Source organism: Vipera ursinii (genome assembly GCF_947247035.1).
Source record: "Vipera ursinii genome assembly, chromosome: 1".
In the NCBI taxonomy this organism is placed as follows: domain Eukaryota; kingdom Metazoa; phylum Chordata; class Lepidosauria; order Squamata; family Viperidae; genus Vipera; species Vipera ursinii.
Window position 1 is genome coordinate 206501226 of NC_139512.1, and position 26909 is coordinate 206528134.

Below are 26909 nucleotides of genomic sequence, written 5' to 3' on the forward strand. Positions count from 1 at the left end.
ATGACATTGATAATATCCAAAACAAGAGGGCAAAACAATATGATTAAAAAAAAGATTTTCCTACAACCTGTAATTATAAGGAAAGCAAACTTATAACCAAGAAAAAAAAATCAAACAGTTTCTTATTTTGAAAGGGCACCAAGAAAGAGTCAGCTTCTAGTTTTATAATGTATAGATTTTTTTAATGTTTTTGTACACTGCACTTACTGCATTATGAACTTCCCACCACCACCATTGAAAATGCACTTGGAATATTGCTAGTAGAAATCATTTGAATTTTCTATTAATATTTTGAACATTTAAAAATTTGAGGGGGAAGATAGAATGATAACTGAAAAAGGTATAGCATATATCTTTGAAAGTGATGATGCAGATATGACCATTATTTGATTTTCATTTAGATGACATGATTTGTATTATATGATGTCTCAATAAGTTTTGTACTCTTGCAGAATTATTTCTCCATTAAATAGATCCTGTAATATTAAATTAATATGAATTTATAGTACAATACTATGCCAGCTAAAAACTTATAAAGTTCAGTCTTTGTATTGGATCTTGGACTGGAAGTGATATAGAACATAATTAACCATCATAGCTTGTTCTTCCTATAGGTAGCAGAGAATATTTAATTCAGGAACTTTGCTTTCTGAAATAATGGAAATAATTTATATGTTCAAGGATTGATTGAACAGTGCTAAAATAAGTGATAGGTCCAATATTTATTTTCCTTCTGGGCTTGGTGTAATCATCACTTGAAATATCAACTATAGAAGATGAAGTAATTCAAGACGGCATTCTGTTAAGAACTACTAAATAAAAATGGCAAAATCTGTATTTCAGCTTTGGTTGGAGCATTTGAGAGAGAGATGATGCTTTGGGCTGGGTGTAATCAATAGGCTTGTAATTTAACACCAGTTTAGAATTAATTCGTGCAAGTTAGCATATCACCTAAAATTATAGTTAATGATTCAGCATTTGGATCTTTTCCAAGGTTATATCATACCCATCTTCCTATGAATAAGTAATAATCAAAGGGGGGGGCACTGAAAATTGTGTTTCAATTGCTATGAGGTGATGTTAGTATTTTGCCTATGGCTTTTTCACCTATTCAAACTCTTATTTAATGACCCTGTCAGTGTGAAAATACATATTGGGACTGGTCACAGTCTTAAAATAATACTTGCCGCATTACTGAATGTGATACCAGTAGCTGTTAATTTTGCCACTTTAAAAAATGCCCTCTTGTTAGACTCGTAAAGAAAAGTAAAGTAGAGAAATCCAACTAACATAACTAGAACCAAACTGGTCTACAAGCTAATATATTTTGGTAATTATATAATTGTACCATGCAGCCCATATGACTGAGGTTATAGGATTAATGCATAATATTGTCCTGCACTTTCTCTTTAGATTAAAGCAATCAAATATGTAGACATGATAATATGAGATACTAGCTAAGGGGCTAAAATTTGTATTCTCAAATCTTGTATATCTATGAAAATTATATTAGACTGTCTAGGTATTTTCAGGTAATTCAGAAGGAAAAGCTAACAGATTGACATAGGAGAAAATAACATCTCTTAGCTACTGGTACTTCCTGCAGCATCTCCTGACTTAGTGAACTAGCCTGAAGAGAAGGGTTAGTAATAACAAAGGTTTTTGACCAATTAGTAAGCCAATTGTTGCAACTCCATATAGTAGTTAAGTAATGCTGATGAAATAATGTTGGGCTGTATTCTGATGGAGTATCTTATGAGATACAAATGTCATTAAGACGCTGAGAAAAATGTTCTGTTAGAATGTGATTGTTAACATAATTGTTACTCAGTTGCCTTCCAAATGTTTTGCAGTTTATACCTCTCTTTTCACCTTCAAACCAATTTGCTTACACACAGTTTGTTCTTGTTAAATTAGTAGATGGAAATATAGACCAAAACATAGGCAATTCTCAACTTGATAAGTGGAACATAGATCCTTAATAGATATGTTTCGATGCAGAGAAAATCTCGTTACCAGATGCATAGAACATACTGTATATGGCTGAAAGATAATGGCTTATCATGTAGAGGATTTCTAGATTTTATCTGCTTTTCACTAATAGTTTGGTTTAATAGAGCTTTAAGTAATACAATCCAATATATTGAGCTAAAGTAATGTCAATTATAAAATGTGCAAGTACTGGGATTTGATGCACTGGCTTTTTAAAGCCTGAAATTTCCATCCTTTTCACCCTGTTCAGACCTTTGCAATATTTATTCAGGGATGCTTATATAGCATATGCATCAGAAAAAGGATGGTTTGCTTGAAAACCTTATAGCATAGTACAATATACAATGTGATATACTGATTTAAAGAATCCAAGCATCAATATTTCTTTTCCCCACTAACAAATGTCATTGTTGAACTTGGCATGATGGTTAGAACTACATATGTACATTTTCTTCAAACTATTATACCTTTGATTACGTGTTCATGATTTTTGAGAGTTTTACTAAATAATTTCTTAATTGTATTACATTTAAACTACACAAATGTGTAGTAAAGTAAGTTTCATAAACACCAAATCTTGAATTTATAAGATCCAAAAACTGATTATTTTGCTTTTCAGAGAAATTTTGTCCTACTTTAAATGACATTATAATTTTCTCCACACACACACAAAAAAACCACCAATCTGAGTTTTAAAAGTTCTTATTCTTTCCACAAGTGTAATTTAATTAATTAATTATATTGCAATCAGTAGAGCCCTCTCCTTGAATATTGGATTTGTGTTTAAATTATCCAGGCTTGAAATTTACAGTGGTAATTGAGAATTCATTCTGTGAGAATACCGTAATTTGGTGCCAGAGGAATAGTAATGAATATAGAAAATAGTTTTCTAGTATTAAGTAGGCAGTTAGGCTTATTGAGGAAAAGAAAGAGGGCTTTTTGCTTTAACAAATCCTTAGTGTTCATTTCTTTATATGTTGTTCCTTGGTATGAAATGTATCCCATTAAAGTCAGGACAGATTTAACAAAAGTTGAAACTCATGTAATATTTGGAGACCACACTAAATGCTACTGAATAGTTGTAGCAGGTTAATATTTTGAAGTAATGAATGTGATCTTTATTTAGAAGTGGCAGTAGCTATATTCTGAATTTGCAACACATTTAGAATTCTGAATTCTTACTATAGAGTTAAAATTGTACTAAAATTTCATGCTGTAGTAGACTGAAAAAATCCCTTTTCTGCACCTTTCTACTATAGATCACAAGACAGAGAACAATATTTTAAGGAAATTACCTTTTGGGGGTTTTTTTGGTTAGTATGTATTTCATGAAACACTGAACTGGTTGAAATGTTGGTAAAATTTAGTAATTACAATGCATCATTTGGTAAAATATTTCCCCTTAAGTCCATTAAATATATCCCCAGCAATATTTTCCATCCAAATTATTTTTCTAAATTATATCTGGAGGCTTGGGAGTAAAAAAAATAAAAAATACATATATAATTACATAACATGAAACAATATACATATTTTGGGCTGAGCATATTTAGATTCCAAACATCAGGAATGCAAATGTAATGCCAACACTGTTATTTGAACACTGAAAATATTGTGGGTTTATTTTAAAAAAAACAACAACACACACACACCCTGAAATACTACTGCATCACTCAAAACAAGTTGCTTAGGAAAAAAAAATCTAGGCTTTCTCAGTTTTTGAGTTTTTAAAAAAATGTATCAGATCCCTGCAATTTAAAATAAGTTTATCTCCTTTGTGTTCTTTGATTACCTGTAGATATTACACTTCACATTCTTTATAGGGTAACTGCTGACATTTGCATTGTCCGTAGCCATTAATGATGATGAAGGGTCCTTCATGGGCAGGTTCATATTCATTATATGGTCCTTGATCTGACATATTTGACATATGTAGCCGTGTTTGAGATCGTAGTTGCCTGTGGCTTTGAATAATTGAACACTGCCTAATTTTTCTTAATGTGGGAGGACAGCACTTCCTGGAGATGAACACTACAAAAATGATAAAAAAGAAAGAAAATAATAAAGCCATTGTTCCTGTAATTACCTGCTGGGTGAAAATGACATTGTTTGGTTCAGGCATCTGCTCTTCTGTGGTAAAGGGTATGCCTGTGGTGGTTGAAATTTCTTTATCTCCCACATGGAAATTTGAGGAGCTTATTCGTTTTGTATATTCAGTTGTTGGAGCTCTGTGAGTTGTAGCAATGGGTGTAACAACAGTTGATACATTCCAGCAAAGCTGAAAACCATAAACTGCATCTAGAATATCCTCTCCCTGGGTATGGTTTGGGCTATGACAAAGGATGGAGTATTCCCACCGACCTTGGAAGCCACCGAGCCATGTGGCTAGTGCGCATATTTTGGGGCTGCATTCCCAGGGGTTGCTGGAGAGACCCACAGTCGTTAGGGTTTTGAGTGAATATAAAACCTTGGACTCCAGAGTGGTTAGCTTGTTATTATCCATTAGGAGAACTTTAAGATTAGGCATTATTTCAAAAACTGTCATATCAATGGCTTTGATCTCATTTCCAGACAAATCTAGCTTTTCTAAAGTGCTCCAGGTCCATTCCATCCCACAGGTCAGGTTGCTAATTTTATTCCCCTGTAAGAAGAGCATGTGCAGGTTGCTTAGCCGAAGGAAGTGAGCAAAGTTAATCTTTGTCAGCTGGTTGTGCTCTAGGTGAAGCTCCCTTAGTTTGGTTAATCCTGCAAATCCATTGCGTGCCAAACTTCGCAAGCGATTTGTGCTCAAATCCAAAAAATCCAAACTACGACAGTCTGAAAACAGGCGGACTGGAATAGTCCTCAGAGAATTGGAACGTAAACTCAGGGTTTGCAGTTTACGAAGGCCATAGAACAATTCAGGATTCAAAGCAGATAATTGATTGAAAGACAGATCCAAATGTTGCAGGTTAAGCAGCTGGCTAAAAGTTGTGTTCGATAAATAAGATATTTTGTTTGAACTTAAAATTAATTCCTTGAGTTTATATAGTCCTTGAAAAGCATCTTCTCTTACTGTACCAATTTGATTATGGTCTAAATGAAGCCAGGTAAGTTGACTGAAGCTTGCAAACTGATCCCCTTCAAGTTCCATAATAAAATTGTGCCTCAATGACAAACCTAGACAGCCCTTGTCAGTGGTGTTTGGCACCGAGTGAAACCCCTGAGAGTCACAGTAAAAGAGCAGCTTCTCACAACGGCATTTTGGTGGACAAGCCGTGCCCAAGGCAGGCAGCATTTTAAAAACAATACTCATTGCATATACTGCTGCCAGCATAGGAGCCCCTAATGGCCACTTGAAATGTAAGCCTGCAGAATATAATTCAGGGAAACAACAAAATAGGATATTCTTATCAGAGGTATGCTTAGAACAAGAGGAGAAAGATTGCTGCAAATAGTGACATGCATTAAATTGTTTTGGAGCTTTAATTTTTATTTTAAAAAATATTCTTGGTAGAGCTATCTAAGTTACTGGAATTACTGATAAGCAATTTCCCAGTCTTAAAAAAGTATTGCTCCCTAAACGTGCATTTCAAGAGCTGGATTAACTGCACATTATAAAACAAGTCAAATAATGGAAACTTACCCATTCTTTTGAGTACGTTGGAGGTTGCATTCAGTCGTAGTTTTAGACTCAACACAGTGAGTCTGTAAAAAGCTCTAATGTTGACAGCTTTTAAATCATTTACTCTCTTTACTGTTCTTTGATATTGAAGTAAAAAAAAAGGCTTCACATTCCATTTCTAATATATTCCTTTGAATTCATGACCTTGGTTTCCAGTGGCAGAGCTGTTAATTCCTGAATCAGTGCTGAGTTGATTGGCAGGTTTTCTTATACTGTACAGCTGCTTAATTGCAAACGCTTTCCACAGCTATGGCTTTTTTACTCTTAACTTGTTGATGGCAGATGGGTAGCTTATCATCACTGAGAGAAGCTTCTGTAGTCGCTTGAATGCATTTGCTGAAAAGCTTTCAGGGCTAAGGTACAGAACGCATTTGCTTATGTGCTGCTACCACACAACTGTATATAGGCTGACGTCATCCCGTGACGTTCCTTTTTGTTTGGGTTTTCCAGAAGCTTTTGCAGTTTAAAGCACTATAGTGCAAACTCTGAATTGTGAGATTAGACTACCACTAAGAGGAAAAAAAAGTAAGAATTCTTCAGCCAATATCCAGGAGATGGGAATGATTTTTCAAGAGTGTCTCTTGCAGATTACGTGCCTATTGCTACAATTTTAAGCTGTACAGATTTTGGTTTTTGTGATTTAGTATTTGTGTTGGTGTTCTGTATGAAAACTGTAGAGGTGGTACATAAGAGCATTACACCTCACGCATACTTTTTGTCCCCCAAAAAAAACTTAACAGGAAAAATTTGCACACGATATAGCACTTTAGAAATTAGTACCATTCACTTATAAAGTTTTTTTTTTAAAAAAAGGGAAGATATTTATAAATGTATAGCTTATATTAAAAAGGCAAGATTTTAAAAACTGTAAAGTAGTATGTGAAAATCAATTGCACTGGGCTTTGATGATTCTTCATCTGGATAGTTCAGACAGAATTTAGAAACATGTATACATACATACGTGGATTCCATTCCAAAGGATTGTGTCCCTGCCTGAAAATGTGCAGGATAGTAAGGTGAGCCAAAGGCGGTAGTATTTAACTGCATGCTCAGCTTTGTAGTTAGCAGCTCAAATAATGTGAGTAACCTGGTAAATATTTGATTTGGAAATGGTAATATAGTAGTTTTATTCAAATTTGGCAGCATTGAAACATAATTCTCAGTTAATAAGAATTAATGCTAACAGAACCTAACTCTCACTTTGTATTTTGAGTATTATTCTGTCACTGCAACAATTTTTTAACTCCTAAAGTAGCCTGTAATTTTTTATAGAGTGTGTGTGTGTGTGTGTGTGTGTGTGTGTGTGTGTACACATGATGGTAAAACTACAATTTAGCAGTGTAGATAACTATGCTACTTTTTCTATGCTTGTTTTTCTCAGGGAAATTACTTCCTTTTCAGCTGACACTTGTAGAATTCTTGATCAAGTATTTATGGAAGATAATCTATCAGGAAGTTTCAGTTACTGTTCTTAGAATTTTGAATATGCAGTACTTTTCAGAAAGTTACTGTTAAATCTGATCTTTAGATTTTGTTAGTGGGGTGGGAGAGGTTATTTTACCAGATCTCATTAACCAAGCCAAAAACTGTGGTGGTCCATCCACAGTTAGAATGATGGAAGCTGTTCAACAGCAACCAAGGAAGCACGCAAAGTCCAAAGAGGCTCTGAGTTGAAATAGTGACTAGTAGTTAGCAGACTTGACAAAATAGGGAAAAGTACCTCCTTGAAAAAAGATAGAGGAGTTTGAGCTGAAGAAGCTCTTTCCTGTTCTAGACCAAAAGCAGTGGGATGTGGAGCTCTTGTGTCTGGTTCTAAGTCATAAAGAAACTTCCAAATCAGATTAAACATTCTGCTGAACTTTGTGATTGGGAAGAAAATATGTTTTCAGAGTTGTGGTTTTGAAACTGAAGATGCCAGACTTTCAAATACCCACTGAAAGGTAGCTCGATGCTCTGCATGGCTATCTTAAAGTACTAAACTCCCCACTATCTTAGCAGAGTCCTTTTTATTTTAGATCTTGAAACTAATATTCTTAAATCATGCATAATTGTTTTCAGTTATTCGAGGTACATGAAAAGAAGAGTCCCTGAATTTTAAACAATGTCCGAGAAACAAAGAGATTTTTTTAAAAAAAAAAAAAACTATGAGCATGCTCATTTATTATAAGTATACCATCAACTGAAGCCAGTCCTGGAGGTTTTTCCCTTCCAAAGGAACTGTGCATATGGCATACTTCTACTCGGGTTTATAGATACTTGCCAGAAGCCACAATCTAAAAAAGGATAAAAGCTAAAATTGAATTAATTCCTAGTTGTATGTAAAATAAGGTGTTCCAGTTTTTTAAATTGATTCTCTGCATACACACATACAAAGTATTCCCTCTTGCATAAAGATGCAAGTACGCACACACATCTTCATTTCAGATGAGCAGCAAAAACAAAAGAGAGAAAAGCGGGATGGAGAAAGGGTGTGAAAAAGGGATAGTCATATTTGGAATGAAAAAAAAGGTGAACCAAACAGGAAGAGAGGAGACAAAATAATTGAGAGAAAAAAACTGTTGGCCCTCCATTTGTAAGTCAAAAGAGGAGGCTAAGTAGCTATCATCCTTTCTGCCACACAGCTGGTGTGTGTGTGTGTGTGTGTGTGTGTGTGTGTGTGTGTGTGTGTGTGTGAGAGAGAGAGAGAGAGAGAGAGAGAGAGAGAGTATGAATATGGGACGAAAGTGTCTTGTTTAAATAGTACTATTTATGAAAGAAAAATGCATCTCCACTTTAATTAAGGGAATCATTTAAAATAAAGATAGTAATTATTTTCTTCTCGGTTTTGCTGTCTTTTTATGTAATTGAATTGAACAATTTAGATTATTGACAGTATATTTGGATAGAGTTGCTTCTGTGATGTGTAAATTTCTCAAAATTCTTTTTTTTTAATTGAAAAGTTTTACAGTACATTTTATTTTTAACAAAACAAAACCCCTCCCAACCACCTCCCCTCTCCCCAACCCTCCCCAACCCCTCCCTCCCCCTCCCCCCTCCCCGACTTCCCAGAGCTAAATACAGGGTATAAAAGTAGAAACAATCATAATCTACCTTATGCAAACAACAATAAACTATTAAATCTATCGCACTTTAACTCTTATAAAATAACTACAAGCAATATAAATATCACATCAAAACTTATTCAAATGCTAAATGAAACTTTTTAGTCCCATATTTATTCTGGATATAATCAATCCATTTTTTCCACTCCACAATATATCTCTGTTGCGAATGGTCTTTCAAGTACGCTGAGATCTTTGCCATTTCCGCCAGGTTGGAAACTTTTAGAGTCCATTCTTCTATAGTCGGCAGTTCTTCCTTCTTCCAATATTGCCCTACTAAAAGTCTTGCTGCCGTAATTAAATTCAACATCAACTTAGTGTCCACAAAATTTTCTTGCAATTGCCTGATGCCCTTATGATAGTCAAGCAGGCCATTTGGCTGCTGTTAGTTAACTGCTCAGATCTTAGAAGAGCTAAAGGAAGACCAAAATAGAAATAACAATGGCAGGTACTTGCAAAGGCAACTGAAGAAGGGGAAATCTTAAAAGTGAAGTTTAAAGAGAAATATTCCAACAAATGATAGTAATGAAGACATAAAGAAAATGAGGTTAATATTGCATATAGCTAGCATTTGTGGGGTTGGGAATTCAGATTATAAATGATTTGAAAGAATGAGCCAAGCCATTTGGCTTCCAAATGGACATTAGAATTCCAAGAACCGTTTTCCAAGATGGATAGTACTGTAGTTTATCTTAGGTAAAAATCATATGTAGGACCAGAATTATTATACATTGGTAGCATATTCAAAGGGAACATGCATAAAAATAGGAGTGGTTTCTCCATTTGTATGTTCATTTGCTTATTATATTTCTAGACTACCCACCAACTACAGTATTTTAGACACTGTGCACATCATTAAAATATATATCATAGGTCAATATCATACAATAAAAATATCTTACTATAATAGTGATATACAAGTTTAAATCCCAGTTCAAATATATTTCCACTTGTGCTACTAGTCTAAACTTCCACTTAAAATACATGAATTAATTTAATCCAGCAAATAGGTGCATAGACTTTTTGGAAGCAGATCATTGGTTTGAATCCAGCTATTGGAATTTGTCTTCGTTTTATGAGATTCCATCCTTTCAAGAGCTCAATTTATTGTTTTGACATATAGTCAATAACTCTTAAGCAGAAAAACATGGAGTCAGCTAGAGTATGCCAATTTCGGAAACCCTGGGTTAGAAATGCAGTAATGTGTTTGCCTTAGATTAAAAAATAAAATCGTTTATCATAGGATACCCAGGCAATCTAGCATCCAGATTGATGAGGTTAAATTTGAATTTCTGAGGGGGCTCCCCATATCTCAAGTGTTTGCACAATATATGATGGCAGCATAATTATATTCCTTGTTGCCCTCCACTTTCCTGATCCCATTATCCATAAGTATTAGAGATACCTGACAGGGGTATGACAAAACAGACTTGATGCCAAACCTACAACTTTGTACTTGCACGGATGCAAGGATATAAAGACAGAAATTGCATTTCCACATGCATGTTTTCATTTTAACATAATCTGGGTTGGCTAGAGTTACTTACATATTATTGTTTACATCTTCTGTTGTATCTTAATGCTTTATTTCCTGGAGAATGTTATTTTTATCCTGCCTTTTTAACTTAAAAGCTCTCAAAGATAGTAATGTTTGTCATGTTTTCTTTTCAAAATATTTTAAATAACTATAACTAGCCTTAAAGGTAAAGGTTCCCCCGCACATGCGTGCTAGACGTTTCCAAGTCTAGGGGCCAGTGATCGTCTCCGTTTCAAAGCCAAAGAGCCAGCGCTTGTCCGAGGACGTCTCCATGGTCATGTGGCTGGCATGACTAGATGCCAAAGGCGCACAGAATGCTGTTACCCTCCCACCGTAGTAGTCCCTATTTTTCTACTTGCATTTTTACGTGCTTTCGAACTGCTAGGTTGGCAGAAGCTGGGACGAGTAACAGGCACTCACTCTGTTACGCGGCACTCAGGATTCGACCTGCCAAACTGCCGACCTTATGATCGACAAGCTCAGCATCCTAATCCACTGAGCCACCGCGTCCCTCTATAAGTAGCCTTATATCCTAGCATAAGCATATCCTGCTTGCTTAGTGAAATTCAACAGATGTTTTTCTAGTACAATACTGCCACCTGTATAAAAAGGGGCCTTGTGCTTTACTAGTACTAAACATTTTTCCTTAGAAATAAATCTTCGATTTCCCTTGACTTTTTGCACAGAAAAGATTCTGGACACAGAATCTTGGGTTCATGCATCTCCTTCTCTATACTGTCATAATGTAACAAAGCTTGCCATGTTTATAGACAGATGCCATATTTGTAAACCCGACACAAGAGCTGTTGGCCACAAGGAGCTTAAGAAATAGCTGGGGACAGAAACAGTTGCTACGTTAAGTGAAAACAGTGATGTCTCCATCATTTTCTGAAAAAGATGACCACTTCTAAACAGATGGAACTAATCAGAAAAAGATCCCTAAGGGCTATTTAATCAAACAAGATTATTAATTTTCCTAGGAGTTAGAACAATCTGCCCATGTAATTAAGAGGTTCATCTTTATTCAGGTTTCTTTTTAATTCAACTAATTTTGCATCTGGATTCATACATTATTCCAAGTTATGCTTTATTTAACTATGATTTGCTAATAGCCCATAATGGTTAATTATGTTGAAACTAAACAACCATGTTATATCATAGTGAAATGTACAAACCACCTTTAGTTTGAGGCACAAACAACCAGAATCATTCGTGAGTAGTCTCAAGCAGAGGTTTTATTGTTAGTCACCTATGTTACAAGAATCTTGCCAGACTGATTGCATTTTCTCTTGGGATCAGTCAAAAGGCTTCAGAGATTTCAGGGGGCTTGTGTTGCCTTCTGCAGTGCAAGAATTCTAAGCTCAGCCTCCTCTTAAAGCAGGGGTGTCAAACTCAATTTCATTGAGGGCCGCATCAGCATTGCGGTTGCCCTCAGGGAGCTGGGTGGGTATGGCCTGGGTGGGCGTGGCTATAGTGCGTATGGCCTACTGGGTGGGCGTGGCCAGCTCTACATCGTTCGCATCAAGGGTGCCTATGGGGGCCTGGGCAGGAGTGGGACAGATCTGGGGGTCTCTGGCAGAAGGAGGGTCTCTGGGCCAGGGCCAAGGCAGCGGGGGCCATTCCCTCACTGTTTCCAGGATGGCTTTGCGGGCCGCATGAAACCACTTCGCGGGCCGGATCTGGCCCCCGGGCCTTGTGTTTGACATGTCTGTCTTAAAGTAATGGGAGATTCTGCCACACCTAACAAAGCTCGAAATCTACAGGAACTAAGTGTGCAATTCTAAGCATACTCAACAAAAATTGTTGAACATACTGTAACTACATATACTTTGTACCCTTACATATACATTGTGCGGCAGTGATTTTACATATTGCCTGTGCTAAACATACAAATAAGTAAAATAAGTATACCAAAGCATTAGTGCTTTGTTTTGGAGATACTCGAAAATGATATCTCTCTAAAGTTTATCTTCTGAAATGTTTAATAGGAAAAATATAGTTTCAACTAGATTAAATGATTGTGCCAGAGAATTAACCTCTTCCATGTGCCCTATACTACATAGTTGTGCAAATTTTAAGATGGCAGAGTTTTTGTCCATCATATACATTAGGCAAATAGGACATCTTCAAGGACCCATTGTGACCCATGACACCATTTCCTTTCCATAATAAACCAGCCTCATTCTTTAGTCTGAATCTAACCATGATATTGTTCCACCAATGACTGATATAGCGGCTTCCTGGATGTTGGGCAAAATGAATACAATATCGCAACTGACTCAGACAGCTGGTTAGGAACATTGCTACAATCCATACTCAAGCCTATAAAGTGCAACTAAGGAAACCAAATATGAAATCTAAACCATGTGCATTATCAGATATATGATACAAATACTGTATTCTAGTTTCTAGATCTGTTCAGGAACACTTTTCCTACGTACTACTGTTTTGATATACAAGACTTCTGCTGATTTCAGTTTGCCATTAATACTGAATGAGTGGAAAAGTCAATGGAATTTAGACTTTGGCTATTGTATAATTATAGTATTTTAAACTAATGCTGCTTTATTTGATTTTTCTAGGCTGGACGCAAAGAAAGAAGTGATGCCCTAAACTCGGCAATAGACAAAATGACAAAAAAGACAAGAGATTTGCGCAGACAGGTATAGTATTAAATATGCATGAAGTGCTCACGTAGTCTGCTATGTACATAGCATATCATTTCTTCTAGCAATTTTTTTAAAATCAGTCAATTATAGAAAACTAAATGCTTGGATTTCATTAAAACTGGGTAGGCTAACCTTAAGTCTCGAGTATGATGCTTTCTTCATTCTGTCACATTCACGAGTGTAATATTTTTTTTTCTCTTCCCCTCAGCCCAGTGACAGGACCAAACTGAGAAAGCCAATGCTGCCAGTAAATGTTGGCCTTCCCTGTACACCCCAGAAAGCATATTCCTTTATATTGGCCATTAGCTGGGCAGGAGAACCTAGAATTTTTCTCCACAACTGTTAGTAGTAGCCCTTGTATGGATTCTTGGAAGATGGGATTGAATGCTTTGTTTCTTCACCTCAGGAAACACTAATGCACAACCAACAAGGAAATTGTCATCTGGAGTAGCCATGATTAACTCCTCTCTTTAGTGATTTCAGATGTGTATAAGACAGACCGCTGGGCAGTAAGTGGCTAGACATTCTTGATCACTTGTTCAGCCCTTGACAGATTCTTTAGGGATCAGTATAGGTTACCATTCCCTGCTATAACGGTGAATGAATTTTCTTTTTTGAAAAAAAATATAAAATCATTAGGGTTTTTTTTTATCATTAGAGGCATTAGTTAAAGCAGTTTTATATTTTTGTCTTTGGTCACACCAAAATGGAAGCTAAACCTGTGTTTTGACCTAGGTTTGTTCTGAAAGTAATTAAGCAAGTAATTTTTTGAGATTTCAAAAACAAAATCCCACCTACCGTACATTGAAATAATCATTCTCCATGAAAGGCCACATATGTTTTAGAAGAATCACTGGTAAAGTATATTTAAGTAATGCAGAAGTTGAAAATAGTATTTTACCTTGTTGAACAATTGAATTTTGTTTTGATTTCTCTTCTTAGCTCCGTAAAGCAGTTATGGACCACGTTTCAGATTCTTTTCTGGAAACAAATGTGCCACTCCTTGTTTTGATTGAAGCTGCTAAAAATGGAAATGAGAAAGAAGTTAAGGAATATGCACAGGTTTTCCGTGAACATGCCAACAAGCTGATTGAGGTACTATGATAATTAAATCTGGATGCCACATGAGTATTGTGGGAAATAGATTATGCCTTCTTTGAAGTATTTTATCCTGAGCTCTTTGCAAAATTCAGTGAATTATCTCAAGTTTATTTCTTACGTTGTGGAAAGGAAAATACATTATCTGAAGCACAGAAAAATACATAGTTTATACAGGGCAATTGAAATGTCAGTTATGAACATAGTAGAATAGTTATCTCTCTTTTAAAGTTTAAGCACTCATGTAATTTCAATGTAGGAGTTTAAAGCAAATAACAAATCCCTGTACAAATTTCTGAATTTAGAAATCACTGTAAAGTGTTCAAAACAGCTTAAGATTCATCATTTCTCAAGTAAGCAAACATATGCATGAAGATTATGAGCTTGGCTTGTTTAAAGGTAAAGTAAAGGTTCCCCCGCACATGCGTGCTAGTCGTTTCCGACTCTAGGGGCCGGTGCTCATCTCCCGTTTCAAAGCCGAAGAGCCAGCGCTTGTCCGAGGACCTCTCCGTGGTCATGTGGCCGGCATGACTAGACACCAAAGGCGCATGGAACGCTGTTACCTTCCCACCGTAGTGGTCCCTATTTTTCTACTTGCATTTTTACGTGCTTTCGGACTGCTAGGTTGGCAGAAGCTGGGATGAGTAACAGGCACTCACTCTGTTACGCGGCACTTGGGATTCGACCTGCCAAACTGCTGACCTTCTGATCGACAAGCTCAGCGTCTTAACCCACTGAGCCACCGCGTCCCCCTTGTTTACCTTGGCTTGTTTACCTTAGCCCAAAAGTTTAAAGATGAGGGTAATTGAAAAGTCCTTGAGAAAAGTCATTTACTAAGTGTTCTATAAGCAGTATAAAAGTTTTTTTTTCGGTCTAGCTTTTTCCACAAAGGATAGCCAATAACTATGAGTTACAATTTTACAACATCAACCTGATGGATTTGGGGTACTTAATGTTCTAGTAGCCCTTTTTGACAATTGATTTTTACAATCCATTGGGAATGTAATCCCACCACACACACACACCCAAAAAACCCAAGCCCACTTGCTTATTCAAATATTTAAGTATAATACATTTTTATGCAAATAGATTCTTAGACTTAAGATGTGTTTGCACTTCAACCTTATTCATTTGTACTTGTTAATTTCAAAGCAAAATTTAAAAGACTTGATCTGCACTTGGACTGGATCATAGTCTAGATTACCCAACACATTAGCTCAAATTGGCACAAAATATTTTAGACAAACACTTATACTTATCCATATATCTGGGAAGATGAAAGTAAATAGAAAACCTGTTCATCAGACTATTGGTAGCAGCAATAGTCAGCCTGAGGTCATCCATGCCTCTTAAAATGTAATAGACAGATTCTGAGAGGATATTACAAATTTGACAAAAAGCATTATTAGAGAATTATACTGAAATTTAATTTGCCTTGTCTGCACTACAAGAAGCATTTCCCTATTTCAAGCTATTAATTATTTTTGCATTATGCAAGTTCTCATAAAAGTATATATCTCTTACCTACTATGAAAAATGTTTTAGTCATTGATTTCTATAAATGTTCCTTCCTAGTTCATAAAACAGTGCATGACAGGATAGACAGAATCCAGATTGATGGCAAATGACTTTCTTATTTACTTTTACGAGAACCTTAAAATCCATCAGTCAGCGCTTGACAGAAAACACAAAATTAGACTTTAGTATTTGAGCCCAGAAATTTATTTTTAGTACCGGAGATTAAGAAAATGCAGTCTTTTCATGTACAGAAATCTCTTCTTAATCCCCTACCTCAGTTTTCTTCATCTTAGCAATATGATTTATGACAGATTGGAAATAAGTAGATTAAAAATAAATTCTTCTTGGTTTAGTAAATCCTATTCTACCTTCTGCCTTCCTTTGGTACATGAGGTATATGCTTTGGTTCTTTGTCTTATTTGCATATTTGTATCAATGGACAAAGCCAACCAGATCTTCAGGAAGTTTATTATCCTGAGACTGAACGATATACAATGCTTAGCAAGGTGAAAAACTTTCAGCTAAAGCAGGGATGTCAAACTTGCAACGTCACGTGACGTATTGCAACATGTCACAACTTTTTTTCCATTGCAGGCAATGGGGTGGGCGCAGTTTTGCCATGATGCATCTGGCCCGCAGGCCAGCAGTTTGACACCCCTGAACTAAAGGATGAGTGGACAGACAGAGTGGCAGCCACTTTAAAATAAATGGCTAGAGCAGGGGTGTCAAACTCAATTTCATTGAGGGCCGCATCAGCACTGCAGTTTCCCTCAGGGGGCCGGGTGGGTATGGCCAGGGTGGGCATGGCCTACTGGGTGGGCGTGGCCAGCTCTACATCTTTCGCATCAAGGGTGCCTATGGGGGCCTGGGCAGGAGTGGGACAGATCTGAGGGTCTCTGGCAGAAGGAGGGTCTCTGGACCAGGGCCAAGGCAGTGGGGGCTGCTCCCTCACTGTTTCCGGGATGACTTTGTGGGCCACATGAAACCACTTCGCGGGCTGCATCCGGCCCCCGGGCCTTGTGTTTGACATGTCTGGGCTAGAGGGAGATTCAATCCCCACCAGAAGAACAAGAATCTGGTGCTGCCAAGCCAATAAAATCACTCTTTGCTGTTTTCATTATCACTTCCATATTAAAATGTGAGATTACTTACAGTACTGTGGTCTTGGGTGGACTTACATTTTTTTTTATTGAAGTGTTGACCATCCGCCCAGTTACAAACAATGTTTTACCTATAGTTTGTAGGCAAACCAAGATCACTTCTTAAACTTTGATCACATGAAACACTAATGCTGTGTTTCCTGAGCAAATGCTTGTTGTCAGGTTCTTCACTATTCTGAATGGATAGATGGAACCATATATTTTGGTGGTGCTTATTCTGGAAGCCTAATAATTCAGTCAGAGCTCAGATGAGCAAACCTGCCAAATTTCTGCCTCCACTGAGAGGAGCAAGTTTCCATCGCCTTAGTTTCAGATTCCAGAGTAGAATTCCATGCATGGCAAATAAAACTCTAAAACTTTCTAGACGTTTCAAAGTAACAAAAGGGGAAAGATGGGGGCTGGAATCGGAAGACATGTAATACCTTTTCAGAGTAGGAAGTTAGTTTGTTCCTTTTTCAAAACCTGTGAATCTGGGGGAGAAGTGATTGATGCTTTGAAAGGAGAAGGCAATTAGCCTGGTAATTAGCTGCAGCCTGGGAGATGCTGTTTACCTGGTTGCTTTAACTCTTTTAGAACACTAAAACAAGGCTTCTCTTTCCAGTCTTTCTTGGTCCAATTAACTCTTCCTTACCTCCATCCAGTTTTATCTTTTTCCACTTGTTTTTGTCTGTGCTGTGTTTGTGTGTGTTAAACAGTCCCCTTTTTAACCTCATTTCTTTTGTAATTTTTTTCTTCCTTTTCCTGTTCCTGCTGGAAAGAGAGAGGGGCATGTGTTCATTCGTGGTTATATTTTTTTTCGTGAGAGTGGTTTGTGTATGCAGTAAGGATCGATGCGGGTAGTCCTCGACTTACAACCATAATGGAGCCCTCCCATTATGATCATAGGTTGTGGTGGTTATTAAGCGAGGTGCCCATGTGATGGCCTTGCTTAACCACCACAATCTCTGCCTCTCCCCGTTGCAGTTGTTAAGAAGAGCATGGAGTGCGCCAGGAGTGGGGTGAGGCCAGGACATGCATTGCAGCACCTCCTCAGCTCACACGTGATCTGCCTTGGGCCTCCCAAGTCCTCCTCCAATCCCTGAAGCATCCGGCACTCAGCTTTTCCCTGTTGCCTCCCTGCAGGCTTTGGTCCTGCTTCCTGCCTCACTTGATTCCTGCTGGCCTTGAGAGATCAGAGTTTGCCTTTGGAACAGAGAACCAGCCAGTCCACCCTCAGCCTTCGTATGGTAACAGGACAGAGGCCACGTGGTGCCATCCCAGAAGTGGGCACCGTTTTGCAGCTGCTCCCCACATGCCCGCTCCCAGGGCAGCAACATATGTCCTCTGTGTAGGCTGCTTCCCATAGAAGGGGGTGTCAAACTGGCGGCCCACGGGCCGGATGCCTCACACGTAGGCCATCTCCACCTCCGCAAAGGCATAAAATGTCATGATATGTTACATGACGCAATCGAGTTTGACACCCGTGTTATAGAAGATCTACAGAAAAGCTAAGTGGACCAAGCCGTGACAGGAAGGAGGAGGATGTTGGATCAGCAGGGTAGGAAGCAAACTGAGGCCTGCAGGGACCCAGTGAGGTGGGAAGCAGGCTCAGTGGGGATGTGGGGAGAAAGATAGGCAAAGCCCACTGCAGTGTTTTTAAGCCCAGATAGATTACCAGGCACCTGAATTTTGTTCTTGTGATCGCAGGGGCCGTAACTTCAGGCAGGGTACATATGTCCCTTGGTTGAGCACCGACATAATTCAAAATGGTCACTGAATGAATGCTCATAAATTGACTACTACCTGTACGCGTTGTACTCTAGAACACCACATTTTTCGACAAGCTATAAAACGGGAAAATACGAATGCTGTATTACAATATGGAAAATTTATTTTTCTTCTTACATTCTACAACTTCAAACAGATATAACACCATAATTTTCAGAAAAAGAAATGTGAGGGGAAACTATAGGAGAAATCAATGCCTAGCATAAATACCGTATTTTGCCATCTGAAACTGTAGCAATTTCTATTTCTTTAGGGTTGTGAGTTTTTCAGGGTTGTGTGGAAGAGTGGGCTGCTTGGGGGGGGAAATTTGCAGGCTCCTGCATTGTAGTTCTTTCCCTCCCAGTTTAGCTTTCTCCCCCTCCCCCCGCCGCCCTTGTCAGCACAGCAAAGTTGCCAATGAGGCAGCAAACTTGACATGGTTTTGGGGAGGAAACAGGTGTTTTGAAGCTGTGCAGCTTCCAGCAAACTGAGAATAGTAGCCAAATCAAAGAAGTTGTTTTTCGTTGAGAAGGAATGGACCGTTCAAAAGAGAGGAAAAGAAGTGTAAAGGCCCAACATAAACGAGAAAGTACAATTTAAAAACGTGCTGTCCATTAACGGAAAAAGAAAAAAAATCTCAAGAGGAGACTGAAGATAGAACAGGTTTAAGGAAGAAATGTTGAACTGTACGAATAATAATATGGAGTCTTGTGATAGAGTAATAAGTAATAGTAATAGAATACCATACAGGTAGTCCTCAACTTGCGACTGTAATTGAGTCTGGCAATGACTGGACCCGATGCTATGATCTTTTTTGCGGTGGTCATTAAGCAAACTCATTGTTTGCTATGTGCATTTTTCCCCCAGAAAAAAGTAAACACCTGTTTCGGGGGGGGGGGGATGATGTGAATTTTAGTCATGTGACTGCAGGGCACTGCAAAAAAACTGTAAATGTGGGCTGGTTGCTGAGTGCCCACAATGCAGTCACATGACCGTCTGGGGAAGTGGCCATCATAATTTCAGAACTGAGTCATAAGTAGCTGGGGGGCATCTGTCGTAGCTTCAAAAGGTTGCTAAGTGACCGATCATAAGTTGAGGACTATCTGTATATTGAATAGTAATACTATATTAGTATAAACACTGTCATAGTAATTGAATATATATCATAATTGTCATAATAGTATAAAGATAGCAATAGAATAGATGTAGGAAACACATCACTTTTATATATATTTTTTTAATATAAAATAAAACATCTGCCAAACTCCTATAGGGAGATACAAAGAAAGCAGCCATCCATGATCCAATGCATTTGTGACTCTTTTCAGTTTGGGGCAATCCAGTTAAGCATGGCTTTAAAAAAGAACCAGTGAATTATGTTTTTAGACAAATCAAAGGTGAAACTTAGTAATGGAAGGGACGGGGAGGTTTTTCCTAGCATTTTCTAATTTTTTCTTAATAGTTACCTCATTCTGTGGGAGAGCTGTTAAGTTTATGTTTTCATATTTATGAAAACACAAATAACAGAGCAAGCAAAGAAATCTATGATCCTTTAATCATAGTTGGGATCTTATGCGTTAATAAAAATTCAGTTGATATAAATATATAACTGCTGCATAACACAGTTGTTTTAAATAAAGCCTGAAAATTTATTAATAACCAATTGAATCAGTTCTATCAGCATGAGTCATAACTGATCTCTGTAGGATGATCCTTGTGGAATCATGTAAAATAAATACCTGTGTGTAAAGCATTTTTATCAAATAACTTTTAGCATGGAGGCCAGGGGGGGGCTGTACAGCACGTGTCAATGTGGAGCTCAGTTCTCGGCTGCAGAGGCCTTTCTGAAGGCCTCTGATGGTGAAATGTAGCCCGGGGGTGATGCGCGCATCAATCCAAAGGTCCATTCTCAGCTGCAGAGGCATTTCCTGAAGGCCCTTAACAGTGAAATGGAGCCCTGGGACAATGCCACAGAAGAAGTGGCCAGCTGGGCGGGCCTTTCATTGCCATCACGGCGAGGTGAGGCAATGGAAGAGACATCTCCCGAAAATAGGGGGGGGGGGGAAGACCGGGTCTTATTTTGGGGAAAACATGGTAGATCCACCTGGTTTACTAACCATGTTTTATTTCTTGAGAATTACTGCTAAATGGAGGGAAAAGATTGCCATTTCCCAGAGGGATGGACACACTGTTCTTGTCTTTTTGCACTACTATTGTGTATTTCCGTGTACGAATAAGGCTTTCAGTAGCAGGCTGTCATATGCTTGGTCAGTTAATATATATAAACATATATAAACATTATAGAATGCTCTATGAGGGTATGTTCCAAAATATAAAACACTTTTCACTTAAAAAGTAACGTATCTTTGTGTGACCTTTTACTACCATGCCTGAAAGCAAATGGAAAGACTTGTCCCTAGACAACAGGACAAGTTTTCAAGCAATTCTCTAGAAACAGCTGGTTGTGGTATTTTTCTGCACCAGTTGGCAGCAGTATGTACTCTTCTGCATTGAAGTTGGATACATATGAACTGCCTGCACAAAAAGGAGACGATCATGTACCGCATTCCTTTGAGAAGTTAAATGGTTCAACTGCAATTATAGGTAGAATTCTCTATATATTTTTTACTTCATGAGGTCAGTGCAGTTCTAGCAGGTGGTTCATTGCGGTTCTTCATATTCCTCTCTCAGAGGCCTCCATTCCACCTTTCCACATCTGCCAACCCTGCATAGCCCAATAGTCCTTGCTCCCTCACTACCTCTATCTATCACTAATCATCTGATTCACAAATAGGTTCCAACAGCATATTTATTTACTGAAGTAGCAACACAAGTTCTATAGTTCAGAAAACTAAATAGTGAGCAGGTCTTAAACCTAATTAATGACTGAGTTTACCTGTACTGTGTTATGTTGGCTTGTGATCTCACACAAGCAGCCAGAAGATCAAAATGCAAAATAGGACATAAAATGGTAAATGTCTAAAGATGGAATGTAATTGGTCTGGAGATCTGTCCAATATAAATACAAGCCATACAAAAATGCAGTTATATTCATTGTTTATAGAATAACGTAAAGGTCCTTGTCCTTTAAGATTAAAAAAAAAACAGTAAAGAGTTTGTTGGGTGATCCCTACATTTTCTCAATATTTAATGGTTCACATTTAGAGAAAGTTTGAGAAACAAAGATTGAGAATAATCAGTTTAATTGGCTGGTACATTGTTAATCTTGTTATGTTGTAAAGAACTTTAAGCATACCTTAATTAGATGATGATTTATATATTTAAAAGTTGCTTTTCACTTGTAAGTAGGCAAGATTAAGAGAATTGAATCTGTTCAGTTAAATTGTCAAATTTTCATGGATAATAATTGTAAAAGATTTTAAAATTTTACTAGATTTTTATGAAAAAAAATACAGGACACCAGTCTTACAATGTTATGAATATATGTTTACATTATTAAAATTCCCTGTCTGTTATTATTAGCTACCCTGAAAACCATTTTAGTAGAAAGATGGGATATAAATTTAATCAATGTGCTCTTTTTACCAGGTTGCCAACTTGGCCTGTTCTATCTCAAATAACGAAGAAGGTGTAAAATTGGTTCACATGTCAGCAAGTCAGCTTGAAGCACTTTGTCCTCAGGTAAATTGCAAGCTTGATACATCATTTTCATGTTCCAATTGTATATCAGAGCTGTGGAATATAAGTACCTTTAGAAAAAATCTAATTTATTGTCTGAAATAACAATTTTGTGGGTAGGTTGATTTTTTAGATAGAACACAGAAGCTCATTCAAGAAGCTATAAAAACATACATTTATTGGCTATATTCAAGAAACTGGATCTTTCTAGAAGTAATTTATTAAAAAGCGTAAACATTTAATTTAATAACTTGCCAGATCCAGCAGGAATGATATATTTTTGAAGATTGCAACATAGGGGAAAGCTACCTATAGCTTTTATCAGGCTAATTGTATGCAACGCACTATTTCAGGACTCCACTATTAGAGATGACATCACTCATGCAAGCTCTCTATGCTTTTCTTGAAGCTTACAATTGAAGAAAGAGAAAAGGGTATTATTAAAATTTAAAAATGCATCATTGAAAACAAGTGTGTACAAGTCTTTGGTTTTGGCCCTGCCCAAAACTTGCTTTATTCCTAAGACTTCATTCTTATGGAAATGAAGCCCCTGGCAGAAAATTCTGTCATATTTGAAAGAACGAGTCTTGAGCAGTACTATAATGTATACTACTTGAGATGGCCTTTGAAGGGCATTCCAAAACTTCATCTAGTTAGGGTATTGTAGTTTCCCAATTAATGGGATTTATAGTAGGACGTATATGGCCATGGCAAGCCAATTTCATTCCCTGCCAAACACAAATCACTACACTGATAGCCAATTACAACCTCTATCACTTGAACTTCTATCCACTTGACTGCATTCTATTCAAGGACCAGATCCTAATACCTGTGGGTAAAGATCTTCATCACTCTATCCACTACAGCACAACCAGCACAAGCTGTGAAAAAGATAACACTACTGTACATCAAAAACATCTCAAAAGCAACCAATAGATTACTACCACCACAGCACACAAATTGTGGTGGAATCACTGCCCCTTAGAAAGAATAGAGATATTTTAGAGTCAAACCCTTAGGTCCACATCTACCCCTTCCAAAGGGAAGGCAGGTAGTCTGGTGAGATTCTTGTAATATAAGGGATCAACAACAAAATATCTACTTGGGCCTATTTGTGAGTGGTTCTGATTGGCTGTGCCTGACATAAGCGAACAAAAGCCCTCCAAAACATCTTAAGCAAACCAAAATTTATTATAGGGAGGAGAGTTCAGGTTCTTTTGCATTTGATTTGTTAGCTGCCCTGTTGAAAAGGTGGCTATAGGTTTAAAATAAAAAAAATAAAAGTAAGGGAACATAAGATATGCATTAGGAATTGGGAGATTATTAAATCTAAACCTACCTGTAGTTAGCATAACTAAATCACTTGGCTTTCTCAGTGCTCCATAGGACAAGGGTGTCAAACTTGCCACGTATTGCGACTTTTTCCCCATTGCCGGAGCTGGGGTGGGTGGGTTTCAGCATAATGCATCCGGCTTGCAGGCCGGCAGTTTAATACCCCTGCCATAGGAGAAAGGCTTTTACTGAGTGACTTGTCAGTTTCATAGAAAACCAGGCATGGTGTGAAAATTGGTAAGTCAACAACTCTGGACATTTTGCTTTGCAGGTAATTAATGCAGCATTGGCTTTGGCTGCCAAGCCACAAAGTAAACTGGCTCAAGAGAACATGGAGATGTTTAAAGAACAGTGGGAAAAGCAAGTGCGTGTGTTAACAGATGCTGTGGATGACATCACTTCCATTGATGATTTTCTGGCAGTATCAGGTAATAGTTATACATTGCTTAAATTTTATTTTTTGAAGTTGATCAAATTTTATGAATGTTGAAGATTGCCTTAAGGAATCCTGAAAATATTCCTATTAATATACTACTTCTGAAGGGAGTCCCAAAAATGAAAATAGTACAGAATGTGACAGACTGCTAACGGTCATAGAGTGTTTGTATTACATTGTCCCTGCACCTAAATATTTGAGGCAATGCCCAGTTGATTTCTGGGCAGAATTTAAACTTGTAGTATTTAAAGCCGTAACAGTCTTTATCCAGGGGGAACTTCTGTTTTTATGAGCAAATCCATTGACCTTATTTTCGGAATCATTCTTGTGGGCAATATGGGGGAAGCTTCTTTTGTGTGACTCTTAAGCTGTGGCATGCATTCATTCCTTCAGGAGTTATGGATAGTCTCCATTCTTTTTGTCTTTACAAAAGGAGTTAAGACATTGCGTGTTTCAAGTTACACTGTTTTTACTTAATCACTTTGTAATTGTGTTTATTGTGTACCCTGCAAGTTTTGTTGATTTATCTGCTTGGAAAATATATTTTTAACACATTAATATATTGTGCAAAAGAGCCTATTATTTGAAATAAATTAAACACATAAAAGAGAAGGTTAGAAGTTTCTTGAATATAAATAGCTGTGAGTACTTCCACCTTGATCCCACTGAAACAAAGCCTCTTACAAGGGACCATTTAAAAAGAAGAGTGAGTCAATGAAGTAGTTAACACTTTCTCACTTTCAAGTGAGTCAATGAAGTAGTTAACGCTTTCTTCAGAGGGAGGGTCTGAAACAAGCAGTAGTCTGTCCTGTCCAGAAGAAATCAGTGCTGAATCAAATGGGACATCTGTCATTCTCATTCAGGGCCAGGTTATTTGCAGGACTTTTATGTCTCCAATTACTTCTTCGCACCACCAGTTCCAACGGGGTAGCCATACTGCTGATTTCTTTTATTAAACAATGCCCTTCACAAGACCAAGAAGATGTGCCTTCAGTATTGTGGGGCCTGCCCTATGGAATAGCATTCCCTTCCTCCTACCCAAGATTCTGACAGTCCTGAGTCTATTGCCCTTTAAGTAAGACATTAAAGACCTAACTTTTCCCTTAAGTATTGTGGTCAGGGGAGTCCAGTTGGTTAGTTTTTAAACGGATTTATTTGAACAACGGGCATATCAATTGTTACTGTAATTGTTTGGAATTGCTTTTGTTTTGTTTTATTACTGTTAATTGGCCAGAGTTGCTACAGTGAGATGGGTGACCATATAATTTGTTTTAATAAATATTCAATATCCAGAGTTCTAAGGCATAAAGCTTCAGCAATATAGTTAATGCTATGGTGACCAATTACTTGTAGTAAAGAATTTTTAAAAGCTCCCTTTTGCGAAATTACCACATTTTTATATTTGTTAGGTTCCCACATTTTTAAGTACTTCTGATTCAGTGACAACAAGTTTTTAGCATTTTGCAATAACAAACCTTAAGTGGCTTAGGAAAATAGATGATAAACTGACAGCTGCATTCATTAAAAAGGATTTTGGGATGTTCTTTCCCAGTTTTATTAGAAATTTCAATAAAAGGACTGACAGATTATGCATGGCCATCTAGCATAATAAAATGTACCCATTTGATGTCAGTCCCACCCACATAATATACAAATGGGACTGTTTATATGGTATAATTTTAGTGGATTATAGAATCACTTATGAATAAACTTCATGATCAATTTTTGGTGAATTGCTGAAACATTTAAAGAGAACTCTGACACAAAGAATTTTTGTAAAGTTCAAATCCCAAATCACTTTATTAGAATTTTAAGACTGTCAAAATTATCTGCTTTGTTTAATATTGAAGCTGTATTTAGCATAACAAGATTCCTTTATTGTACATCATTCCACAGTTGAGGCCAGCTGCAGACATTAATCCATGGACATTAGACTAATCATACGTAGAAATACTGCCAAATTTGGGGCTTCTGATGTGCCAACCCCAGCAGATAACTGAAGCCAGAATGCTAGTGAAAGTTTGCAGCTAGCCAAAAAGCTGGTTACATAACAAACTATTAATTGATTATACCAAAATTAAACATCTGCACAGTCTCTTCGAATGGACACACTGAACTCTGTGTTGGCAAGAAGGAATTCATTGCTTGAGATTATCACATTACAACATTTTGAGATATATGTCAAAGTGTTGTAATGTGGTAATATCTGAATTACACTGAATTAGAAACCAAAATCTTACAGGTACCAGATAACAGTGAAGATGTATTGTTTTATTTTGATGTGAGAAACCATTCTAAGGGCATGGCCTTCATTCTAGATCAGAGTGGACAATTAATTCCACCCAGGGGCCACATGAGAAACTTTTGACTGTTGTGGAAGACTTAACCAACAGGGCTGTGACGACCGTAGGCATGCACACGCACACATGTAAACTGAAAAATATAGCAGTCACCTTCAAACTGAAAGCAATCGATGCAGGCTTGATAGGGACAGCCAAAGAGCTTGATATGCCCAGGTCTGTTCTAGATATTGGGCTAGTCAAACGTATGCTGGCATTCCAACCAATTTGGAGCCACCTAACTATTCTGTTCAAACATGCATGTTCTTATTGACACACCTATTGAAATTATCCCAAATGACATCTAAATACACCCACCTTCCAAATGCTTTCTGTTCTTTTTATAGAAGCTATCTATAAATGTCCCAAGTGTGTGCCTGACTATATAGTACTAAATAGAAATCTTGGACAAATGCTTAAACTTGATAAAAAGGTAAAGGCAAAGGTTCCCCCACACATGTGTGCTAGTCGTTTCCAACTCTAGGGGCCGGTGCTCATCTCCGTTTCCAAGCCGAAGAGCCAGCGCTTGTCCGAGGACGTCTCCGTGGTCATGTGGCCGGCATGACGCCAAAGGCGCACGGAACACTGTTACCTTCCCACTGTAGTTGCATTTTTACGTGCTTTCGAACTGCTAGGTTGGCAGAAGCTGGGACGAGTAACAGGCGCTCACTCTGTTAC

General features: G+C 37.6%; 2 protein-coding genes across 2 annotated transcripts in view; one reads left to right on the top strand and one right to left on the bottom strand.

The window, feature by feature from the left end:
• Positions 1-26909, top strand: part of CTNNA1 (catenin alpha 1) — a 70299-nt gene that overhangs the window by 24920 nt on the left and 18470 nt on the right. Inside the window, exons 8-11 of the mRNA XM_083379552.1 lie at positions 12877-12957; positions 13906-14058; positions 22035-22127; positions 23728-23884. Coding sequence (XP_083235678.1) covers positions 12877-12957; positions 13906-14058; positions 22035-22127; positions 23728-23884 — 484 coding nt within the window. The remainder of the gene's footprint in view (positions 1-12876; positions 12958-13905; positions 14059-22034; positions 22128-23727; positions 23885-26909) is intronic.
• On the bottom strand, positions 3264-5621 carry LRRTM2 (leucine rich repeat transmembrane neuronal 2; the record flags this gene model as incomplete). Its single annotated transcript, XM_083349824.1, is given in 2 exon segments — positions 3264-5479; positions 5481-5621. Coding segments are annotated over 2 exon segments (1827 nt in total). The 3' UTR covers positions 3264-3793.